Raw genomic sequence first — 12,007 nt, 5'->3', positions numbered from 1 at the left:
AGTGTTTCAGTGGCTAAAATTCAGGCCTTTAGCCCCTAGTTCCAGCCCCACCTGAGACAAGTTAAATGAGCTGCTACTGTCAGCCTAGACCCAGTGGACAGAACTTCACACCAAAATGCCCACACATGTAATTTGTCACATCTGGCAACTTGGAGCATGGGGTGACCCAGTGTGGAAATTGAATCATCTTTCACTTTCCCTGCTCAGGGTTTGATGTGGACTAGGATGAGTAAATGATGGTTCTCTGATCTCCAACAGGGGTGGGTCAGAAGTCTCCTTTTTTGATGACGTCCCTTGGTAAACCTTCTTAAACTCAAAGCTCACCTCATTCACACCCTGTCCTACTGATGAAGCTCTGTGAATTAGACCAGTTCATTATGGTGTAGTCAAAAATGCTTTTTAAAGTGCTTAAATTTTTAGATAAATTGTGGTCACAAAGAGTGGCTGAATTTTTTAGCTTAGGAAATATTTTAGTGTACTTGTCTTTTCATGAAACATACTTATGCCTACTGATTTCTGGGAATAAATATATTGTACAATTATTAATTGCTTATATCATAAATTCTGTATACTGATATATGATCTCATTGAGATTTCTCCTTCCTCAGCCTCCTGTAATTCACATTGCCTGTACCTGAGGACTAAAGAATAACTTCTGAGACAAAATACAGTGTATGATTAAGACTTTACAGAGCAATGGCAAGGTTTCTTCCCCAGTCAAGGGTCACCCATCACCAAATCACCAAAATAATAACACATCTGGATGACCCATTGTGAAAATAACATTTTAGTGTAAAGAATAATGGGGGGAAATTTCCAGGCATAAAAATTAGAAACCAGTCTAGGTACAAACCGGGTAGAATGCTTTCCTGTTTTCTTAGAATCACAAATTACATTATTTAATCTTCTTAGGTAGATAACTTAGTGATTGAATAATTCCACTTAGACAATAATCATTGATGGATCAGCATCAACTTGGAAGAAGGTCTCTAGTGGAGAGCCTTTGGGATCTATTCCTGGCCCTGTACACATCCACTTTTTTTTTTTAAATCAGTGATTTTCATAAACAGATGACATACTTGTCCAGTCTGCAAAAGGCATGTAGCTTTTAGAGATAGCTAATACCTTAGATGACAGAGTCTGGATCCATAAAAGAAACTTGACAATACAATGAGATGAATTTTAATAGCAATAAGTTTGCAAAGTTCTACTCTTGGGTTCAAAAAATCAACGACTACAGGATGAGGAAGCCAAGGCTAAGTGAAAAATGATGTAATGGTATTACTGTACTGTTGAGCTCAGTATGAGTCAACAGTTTGAAAGAACTATTTTTAAAAGGCTAAAATGACAGTAAATTGCATTATTTTTTCCCTTTTTTTCACTTTATCAATAGCATTTTCTTTTTCCAATTACATGTAAGGATAGTTTTTAATATTCATTTCTGTGAGATCTTGAGCTGAAATTTTTTTCTCTTTACCTCTCCCCTCCCCAAGACAACAAGTAATCTGATATAATCATTTTAAACATATTTCTATATTAATCATGTTGTGAAAGAAAAATCAAAACAAACAGGAAAAACTATAGGAAAGAAAGAGCAAATAGACCCCCCAAAAATGAAAATAGTTTGCTTTAATCCATATTCAGTCTCCAAAGTTCTTTCTCTCTATGGATGAGATTGTGTTTTTCATCCCAGTCCATTGTATTACTCAGAAGAGCTAAGTCTATCATAGTTGATCATCACATAATCTTGGGTAAGCTGCATTACTAACAGAGAATCCAGAATGAGGGAGGTAACATTTAGTCCTAGGTATCACTTTTTAGGAAGGACATCGATGCAAAGGGAATGATGAGGGGAACAACAAGCATACTACACAGGTAGATAGAGCAAATAGACCCCCCAAAAAATGAAAATAGTTTGCTTTAATCCATATTCAGTCTCCAAAGTTCTTTCTCTCTATGGATGAGATTGTGTTTTTCATCCCAAGTCCATTGTATTACTCAGAAGAGCTAAGTCTATCATAGTTGATCATCACATAATCTTGGGTAAGCTGCATTACTAACAGAGAATCCAGAATGAGGGAGGTAACATTTAGTCCTAGGTATCACTTTTTAGGAAGGACATCGATGCAAAGGGAATGATGAGGGGAACAACAAGCATACTACACAGGTAGCTGAGGTTATTTAACCTAGAGAGGAGATCAGACTGAGGGAAGTGGGCTGAGACAGGATAGCTACCTTCAGCTACTGGAAGAATTGTCAAATTGAAGAGTGATTGGACTTGTTCTGCTTGGATCCAGAGGATCAAACCAGGAGTTGAAAACCAGAGAGTATGTTACAGTGGACAACCCCAAACGGGAAGTCAGATGAGCTAGATTTTACTACTTTTGTGACCTTGGGCAAGTAACTGAACCTTGCTAAAGAGTGCCTTCTGGCTATAGATCTAGGATTCTATGGGAAGAGGCACATTTGAGCTTAAGGTCTGATCCTTGTATCTTGAAGATAAAATGATATCATTCCATCCTACTTACTCCATGCCACCCATTTGTAAGTGGAAAGAATCACTATTCTAAGATGATAAAAAGCCTCTGTTGCCACAAAATTCTTCCATCTCACTTAGATACCCATCTCTTTCTTAGTATTTCCAATAAAATCATCCATCATTGAGCATTATGGTCCAAAAAAACAACATAAGCAATAGAAGTGTTACAGCTTGGCCCAATGCCTAGCATTTAGTAGGTACTTAATAACTACATGCTGAGTTGGTGGCTAAAACTAAAATTCCTTAACTTTTTCTGGTTTCTCATATCTTTCATTTAAACAAAACAGAGTTCTTTGGGCTCTGATCTTCAATCAGGTATCAGAGAATACAACATATTATCCTTTTCAGTCTGCTTTCACATATATTAGTTCATTTTGTAAGTGAATTTTTAAAAATTTTATAAGTAAACTGAGGCTGAGAGGTTCAGTAAATTTCTCAAAATTACATGGTAAGTTACTGATGGAATCAGAGCTCGCAATCTGTCTCTTGACTCCTAAGCTTTCCAAAAGTTGCATTCTGCTTTTCCTTTATTATAATTATGGGGAGGGTGGTGTTAACATATATACATACATATGTGTGTATATATACACAAAGCAGAAAATAGTTTAGCTTAAGAACATGATATGGTTTTTACAATAACCTCCCTTATGTAAATGACTTTAAATAAGTCATTTAAAGAGCACTTCTTTCATTTGCCTCTTCCTTATTTGGTTCTTCCAGTTTACCTGCCTGATCTCAAAGTCCATAAGTTGTATGTCAGCCAGCTTGCCCAGTAAATTAAATAGGAGCAGCTGTGTTTGGAGTTTCACCTCCTTCTGACTAGCCCCCACCCCACATAATATGTACACACTGCCCCCCCATTTTCTGCTACCATGCCTTTTTCTTTATGCCTGAGCACCTTGCTGACAAGTGCTAATAACAGAATGCCCAGAGAGAGTCCAGTTGGAGTTACCACACATTAAACATTCTGAACTTGTCCTTTGCTCATAGATTGTGCATAATTAATAATTAAACGGTTTCAGTTGTAATGGGTTGACCTTCCTGAACTGTTCATTATTCACAAGGCAAAGGCATCACTCAAACTTTTTTTTTCCCTATTGCCCTTCTCTGTACTCTGGCGGCACAAGCACGTTCCAGTTGTGTGACGAATCAGACTGACCAAGATGCTGTGGGAGCTTCTGAGACTCAAATTCTGCCCTCCTTGATGTCCAGAATTGCTTACTGAAATATTTTATGGCAGCTTTTTTTATATAGCAATAGCTTGCTCGATAACAAGATACAGTTGAATGTTGCCTTTGTGGAGAATCTAAAGTTGACTGGGGACTAGCATCTTAGGTTAAAGCTTTTGGTTAAGGTTGTGTCCTTTTTTTTTTTCTTTTTCCCATTCTGTACCTCTATTTAGAAGTTCAACAAGAGAAAAACATTTTTTAAAAAATCTCTAGGGTAAAGTATACTATCTAGGTCTTAAGGATGATTGTTATTAACAATTTAAGGTCTATTCTAGCCATTGTGAATTATTAAGGTATAGCTGCTTCTCTGATCTGTTTGTATTTTTACAATTTCTTTAAAAACCTCATTTAAAAGGAAGAAAAGAAAACTTTGAGAAGCCAACAGAATCAGTGAATACTTCTCTTATTTCTCTGCACTTCAATGGCTATAATTTTTATAGTCCTGTGCCCATAGGCTTGGCGTGATTGGAGGCTCCCCTCCCCTCCCCTTGCCCTTAGCTAATTTTAACCTATGCTGCATATTTCTGCCCCATTGGAATTCAAATTCATGAAATATTCTGCAGCTTGTTGTCTGTCTTTCTTATCTTGGCCTAAAAATATTAGTAATCTGACTCAAGAAAAGGGAGGTGGCTACTTTAAAACCCTCCAGCTTGAAATCTGTCAACCTTGTTGATTTACTTTCTGATCATATTGCCCTACCAATTTTTCACTTAAGCTAAATAGGCCACTTTCTTCTGAGATAGTGGCTTTCTGACTGTTTCCTTATTCCTTACCTTTGTCTAAATGTGATTTCTGAGTCCCTGAGTCTTCATAAATTGCCTAAGAGGTATGTGTGTTGGAAGTATAGATTTAAAAAAAGAAAAAGGATACTTGTGTTTGTTTGAGATTATAATCTGACCCCCATGCCTTTAGTTTCTGATTTTATTAGTGAGATTCATTCTAGGCCCAGCTGGGATGAGAATCTACTCACTGAGGTTCTGGGAAGTTGACTTGGTTTGGAATTTTCAAAAGCAAAATAAATTATTCATGTGCACCACCCAGTGTTCCTGAGTTTTATATTATGTGCAACTTAACGGGCTACAATATCAGGTCTTAAATAAAATTAACTACCCATGGAAGGATGTCAGATTTGCTTGTTTTGTTTCTCATCCATGTTAAAATGACATCTTCATCAAGTTGGCTACTCTGTAATTCATTAATTTTGTCTTGGGATCATACTTTGAAATGAGGCCCAAATTAACATTACATTTTATGCTGGGCTTTTTATGGAATGCCACATTGGAATTTTAACAATCTATGTAAATATTCAGAGACTTTAAAGAGGTGTTCTTTTATTTGCCTAAACATATCATTTAGGTTTTGTTCTTCTCTCTTACTGCCTCCATTCTAACCCAAACCAAAACCACCCAGAAATCAGCAAAGCAAAAACTTGAGAGAATCTTTCTGACAAAGTAGAATCTATAAATTCTTACACTCTGACTTTGAACTGTCTTTTTATTAATGGTTTTTTGAAGCAATGAAATATCATCTCTTGAACTAGAACTTCTTTAAAGTCTCCCAGACTTGGTTATAAATACAACCTTCCTCAGAGGGGCCTGGAAAGAAATTTGATACCACTCTTCATTTTTGCAACTCAAGTTGACAAGACTTCTGTGACCATTTTATAGTCCCTTTTTGTAGCCTTGTTATGCTTTTGGGTGCCCAATTTGTTGTTGTTATTTTTGTTTTTGTAGTGTTTAGGCAGTCTACAGTGTTTTCTAGGTTTCTAAATTAAAAACTTTACCGGATTTTATCCAGCTCCATTTTCCTTTGTTTCCCCTTCCTCGTGAATGCCTTCCAATGCTGACTAAATGTTTTAAGTTTAGAAATGATAATCTTGATCTCCCTGAGTGAAATGGATGAATTCAAGGAAAATAAACCTTCTCGGGATGAAAAAGACTTTACATATACATTTTTTTTCCATTAAAAAAAGAAAAAAAAAAAAAAACTCTTTGAAAATCCCAAAGTGTTTTGAGTTGCTTTGACTCCTCACTTACTTTTGATCTAATTGTATTTTCCAACAGTTTCCAATTGTTTGAATTGGAAACAAAGCCTTAATAAGAGTTCTAGTTAATTTTCTGTCTTGTAATTACCGATCTCATTTTTCTGATAATTGGCCACAGCAATTATATGTATATTTACTAATCACATAGGAGGCTCTGCAATTGTATCTATCTGCCACCATTGATAATGACACACATATTGTAGAGGTGCTTTTATCATCTTCTTTTTTCCACTACATCAAAGCTATTTCCTCGCGTTCTCAATAATGAATCCATGCATGCATTTGACACAGTTGTGTGCGAGAGAAATTGTTTGGCTCCCACCAAATGCTACACGCTCTGAGTTTCTTGCCTGCAGCGCTGGAAGGTTGTATGTAATGATATATTGCTCATCCAAATGGCCAAAGCACTCCAAAGCACAGTGAGATTAAAATAAGTCATTCCTTTGTTAATTTAAATAGGTGCATGTATCATACTTTGCAGGGTACTTTGTGTAGGGATGTCAGGGAGGAAAAAAGCCGCCGAAAGGTATTTTTAATAGCAAATGAGAATAGATGAGAATGGAGTCATTTGCAGCTGCCTATTTTATGTGGCTCTCTTGTTCCAACTGTAGGTCTAATGAGATGACTGTTAAAGTACTCTGCAGTGTAATTTCATTACATCCTGAGCTGTTACACTATAAACACAGTGGAGTTCTCTGTCATTCTTGGAAAAACTCCTAAATTCTTAAAGCCCTCTTTTGCAAATGGTAATGGGGTTTGTTCCCTCCATTGGAGTTTTTTGTTGTGGTGCTTCCTCCTTGGGTTTATTTTGTGCTTTGGGGTTTTGTTTTGTGGGGTGTTTGCTTAGCTTTATGGGTTTGGGTTTGGGATTGTGTGTTTGTTTATTATTAGCTTTCTTTTGTGGTGAGTGGTAGATTTCTCTCTTTGTGTCTTTAATTCACTTTCTCCCAGAAAACGGGTTGGGGAGAACTTTGGATCAGGCTGGCTGCAAATGAATTGAATTTCCTTTGAGGGGAAATACAAACCCCTTGTGTGAATGTAGTAGAAAATCTAAATCAAATGATTGAGGATTTGACTAAGTGGATAAGTAGGTAAAAATATAAATAAATGTAAATAAAAAGAAAAGTGTAAATAAATAGCAAATCTAGTAAAAGAAACAAAGGTCAACACAAGAATAATTTCACAGCTCTTTGTTAATTACAAGACCATTTGTGTGTTACTTAAATAATCATTAATTTCTCATTTACACTTTCCCTACCTTCTTTCCTACCCTGTGGCTATCATTGTCCTTTTTTCACCTCCCTCCCTATCTTCCCTCATGTTTCTCACCATTGTATAAAGTGTGGTGCCTTAAATTTGGCATGTTTATACAAACATGTGAGTAGTGTGGGGACTGCCTTTTTAATTGGATGGTGACCTTTTTTTGGGGGGAAGGGCTAGCTATTTATCTGTGGTATCTTTTTTACTGTGTTGGGGTAAGGGAGGAAAGAAAAATTGTCCTGACTTTTTGTGACTTGGTGTTTTTTTTTTGTTTTGTTTTGTTTTGTTTTCTTCTCCATGCCAGGATTCGCCAGTCCTTCCGGTTGGAGTCACTCAGTGGTGAGCTCAGTTTGCAAACATGCCATGCCCTCCATGTAAATGATACATGCCATTAACTCTGCAGCTCTGTGAGACCTTGTGGCTCTCCCTGTTTCGTTTCTGAGACAGGAGGGACTTTGGGGCCTTGGGCAGATGGGGCAGCAAAGCTGAAGAAATTGTTTAAATTATGTAAACGTTATTTACACAAAGGGTCCTAAACGTACATTAAAGGGTTTTCCCCTGTTTTAATAAACTGCTGAGAGTCAGACTTCTATGAACACAGATGCTGGTTGGTGTGTGTGTGTGTGTGTGTGTGTGTGTGTTTTAAAACCACACACATAATTTTATGTTACCTATTGGGTGAAAATACGAAGCTGATCTTTATTTTTAACATCCCCTCATGTTCCCCATAAACCTGTCTTTCACCTGAGATAAGCAGCATAGTTTATGAATTCATTGGCTATTCACTAAATTATTTGGCTCTATTTCTAATACAGTATTCCATGAAAGCCACTTTAATGACTTTGTATATGGCTTGGTTGTGTCTCTTTAACCTTTTGAGAGTCAAAGAGAATCTTAGAATTTTGAAAACTAGAAGGAATCTGAGAATCTTTCTAGTTCTACCCCATCATTTTACAGATAAGGAAACTCGAGCCATTTTTTTCCTGAAAGCCCCCTTCCCAACAGAACAAGACTCTCTCACCTCCTTATCCTTCCCTACATCTTCCTTCAGGATTGATTGACTAGCACTGACTCCTCTCATGTATCTTTAAGCCAGATGTTATCTTGGAGTCCCTTGCTGGACAGTCAGATTCCCTTCAGCTGTTTCACAAACAAAGAGAGCCAAGGGATGACCACAGCCTCCAGAGGAAAAGAACAGAAAGAGTAGGTGGTGCAGTAATCAGAATTCCACAGTAAAGAGACAACACAAATTAGAAAATGGTCCAGACAGGAGGTCCACCCCCACTCCCACATTCTGCTACCTCCTTTACTGACTCCCCTCCTTCCTTCAGTTCCCACAAGGAACTGCCAGTCCGTAGTTGTTTTTGCCAGGGGAATGTGAATAGGAGTGTCCTGCCAAAAGACATTTCGTGTGCAGTGTGGCGAACTAATGTGGAGAACAGTCCCTATACAAGTATTTTGAGGTGGGTGGGGGGAAATAAAAAAGGAAAAAAAACTGAGAATGATCCATTTGGTGATTATGCTGAATTGAAAACAAGAAATATTCTTTAATATAAATGTCAGGCTTTATCACCTTTTTGACTAAGTATAATATGTTACCTCTTAATAAAAATGCACCATACAGTTTATATTCCATAGGAAAACCTTTATAGATAAAAGGAATATTTTTTCATGCTTTTGAAGTTTATAGACATTGCTTTTATTTATTTAAAATATCTATAAGATATTTGTGGTTTTTCAGAGCTGTCTTTATTTACAAAAACATTTTCATTTTCACACATGCCTAACTGAACTGCCATATTGGTTCAAGTTATACTATAGCTAAGTTATTTTAAAGTTCATTAATAAAAAGGTACCTTCTTGCCATTCTATATAATGAATACCTAAGATTTCTTTTGTAAGCCCTTCACCACCCCATGATTATCTCCATTTCAACATATTGAAATTAAAAAAAAAATGCTATAAGACAGATTCATATCCTCGATTTAGGGAATCGCCCATTTTGGGGGAAGCATTGATTTGTAGTACTACTCTGAGGCATAGCAAGCTGTGTGGTATGGCTAACTGATAGGGGCAGGTGGGGTGGGAAAGATTGTGGAGTGTTTGGGCTGCTTCTTCATCTCGTCCAAAAAATTAATCAGCTGTTGTATAAAACTTTTATGGAGACAGAGGGAGGGATAACCTGTGCAGAAATTTCCACAGATGTCAAGCTGAAACATAAATGATAGTGGATAATAGCCTTGTTTTCCCAAGAGATACAGCTCCTTTGGAATGTCAGATTAGGACTGTTACCAACCCTACTAGTGAGACAGCTTGAATTACTTGCTAATGGATGCATTATTTGAGAGGTGCATATGGTTATTTATAGGGAAGGCAAATTGTCCTTGATGTCATTAATGGTTCATAACTATGGTTCTTATTTACCATATGATCGTTAAATCTCTGTTTAAAAAAAAATACTGTCAGCAAATGCAGTGAATTATATAGTAAGGGATTTCTTGCTGTTATTTTGTTGCATAAAACAAAGGAGCATTCAGAATCAATTTAGCCCTGCCAGGTGAGAAAAGCCTGAGATTCTTGGTTACCTTATTCTAGAAATACTATCAGTGTTTGGGGAGGGGATAAAAGAACAAGGAAAGAGGAGATGATCATCCAGGCTCATAGCAGGCAGTTACCAATGGTCACCTCACTTGTATTAGTACTCCATCATGCAGCTAAGCACACTCTACAGCTACTAATTATACCTACTGCTTGGAAAGACAAGGAATATTTGGATGAGAAATGTGATCCCTTTAAGCTGCTTAAACAAACTTAGCTTTCTAACAGCTGTTTAATGAATTATCAACTTGTATTGGAGCCAAAATAAATGAAACAATGGGAACAATGTGCAATAACCCATTTGTAATTTCATAGTGTTATCTGGATTTCTGATCCTTTTTACAGATTACTTGTCACTGTAAATCATAATGAAGAAATGAGACATTGTGTCATTTGACTTGATAATCCTATCCCTTGTCATATTTTCTTGTTCCAGTTTTAAAAAGAAAGAAAATTATTCCTCACATCTAAAATAGGAACAGATTCCTAACTGAGTCAGGAATACCATCTTTCTTTCTTTTTCAGGTTGGCAGAAAACCAATATAAGTTTTAATTCTTTCCTTACCTCTACTTCAAGGACGACTCTGGAAAAATCACCTTTGTTTCTCTGACTAATTTAGTGCTCAGCAATTGCAACCTAGTCTGTCATAAGAAAGTACAATATTGAAGGGCTAGAATTAGTAAGAGGTCACAGACTGATGCTTTAGCTGATATATTTCTCTCTTTACCCCGATAAATTTAAAAAGCGTATTTAAATTCTGGGGAATGCGGTCCAAGGATAGAAAGCATAACACTTTGCAAGCTACATCAATCACATGAAAACATTATTTTTTCCTCTCCAGCATGAAGAAGCAGCCAAAAGAAAGGCCGGCACCTGAGGATTTGATGGTAAGTGGACTTCCCTGAGTCATGTTAATTTCAAGAACTCTCCTCTCTTGTGTCTGTGCTCTGATTTCTCTTGGGAAGGACCAAAAAACCAAAAACAAAAACCCCACCCACTCTCTTTTTACCTATTACTTCATATACAGCTTGAGTCAGAGCCAAATTATTTACCTCATTGAGATAGATGTTTTTGACACTCAGACCTCAGTCTGGGTTTTTATAAGGTAACATTCTGATATTTAATGCAGAGGTTTTTCTTTTGTATCAACCCAAGGTTTACAATTTAAGGTAGGTCATTCTTTGTCATTATTTGCCATTACAACCTTTCCAAATCCGAAGATTGAAAACAGAGGCGGTCAATGTATTAAGTTTTTAATGCAATCCTACAGGAAATGCTGAGCATAGTGGCTTGGATTCCTCTTGGATCTGTGCAGGACGAAATTAGATTGGCTGCAAAAGATCAAGTTAATGGGAATCTTTGGTCTTTTCCTTAGAAAGAGGCAACTGCAAGGCTTCTAGTGCTGTGTTCTCAGCTCCAAGGCAGCCTCCTTTGATTGCAAATGACAGTTTTTAGTCAGGCAGTGAGAGGAACAGAGATGCTTCTCCACAATTCCCAAATGGTCATTTATTTAGTACAGATTGTTGATTTGACAATGCACAAGCTGTTTGAATAATGTCAGCATCTAACATTAGTAAGTAATAATTATAGCCTATGCTTTTCTAATGTTTTGTTCACCAATCCTACCTTTAAAAAACTGTCATCATAGTAATTTTCCTTAAATTTTTCTGCATGTCTTTTTAAAAGATATATTTTGAGGATATCAGCTGGTGGTTTTTCATACTTAATATTATAAACTCATAAGCACTTTTTTTTTAATCAAATGTAATAACAGCACAATTGAATTTCATAACTTCTTTCCCATACAGATGTCACCATAGGAAAGTAAAAATTCCAACATTTCACTTTTGCAGCATGACTGCTTTTTAGGAAGGTACTTACCTCCTTAACATTATCCTAGGAGCAAAAATTCTGAATTCAAGGTAGTCTCAAGTTAAAGTTCACCCCAAAGCTTTCCAATTTATATCCATACAGATTTAGTACCTTAAGTGAGACAGTCTTCTTTTTTTCTTTTCTTTTTCTTTTTCTTTTTTTTTTCTTTTTCTTTTTCTTTTTCTTTTTCTTTTTTTTTTTTTTTTTTTTTTTTTTGTCTTTTGATGGTTGGAAAATTCTTGCAGTTAGTCACATCTGAGAAAACTTGGAACAGGTTCTAGAGAAAGAGACCCATTTACCTTGCGCATTATTATGCTATGGCTGGATAGCTTAGCTATTAAAACAAAGGAATAGGGTTTCATAAAACAGATATCTGTTTGTAAATGCACGTTTCAATGCTGCAATGAGTCGGCCACTTATAAATAAAACATCTGCAGATCGCAATACACCCATAAATATATATG

The 12,007-nt window shown here is 36.5% G+C and overlaps 1 protein-coding gene across 5 annotated transcripts in view; it reads left to right on the top strand.

Annotated features, from left to right (window-relative positions):
* Positions 1 to 12,007, top strand: part of MAP2K5 (mitogen-activated protein kinase kinase 5) — a 305,505-nt gene that overhangs the window by 256,826 nt on the left and 36,672 nt on the right. For 3 of the 5 annotated variants that reach the window (XR_012486953.1, XR_012486954.1, XM_074294728.1), the window contains one exon: positions 10,513 to 10,558. Coding sequence is in view for 2 of the 5 variants with exons in the window: in XM_074294728.1 (XP_074150829.1) it covers positions 10,513 to 10,548 (36 nt within the window). In the remaining 3 variants the exon portion in view is untranslated. Of the gene's footprint in view, positions 1 to 7,376; positions 7,447 to 10,512; positions 10,559 to 12,007 lie in introns of all 5 variants that reach the window. The other 2 variants (XR_012486952.1, XM_074294727.1) reach the window with 2 other exon arrangements.

Source organism: Sminthopsis crassicaudata, chromosome 2 (genome assembly GCF_048593235.1).
Source record: "Sminthopsis crassicaudata isolate SCR6 chromosome 2, ASM4859323v1, whole genome shotgun sequence".
Classification (NCBI taxonomy): Eukaryota; Metazoa; Chordata; class Mammalia; order Dasyuromorphia; family Dasyuridae; genus Sminthopsis; species Sminthopsis crassicaudata.
Note: the sequence above shows the minus strand (reverse complement) of the source record. Positions and strands in the feature narration are given on the sequence as shown.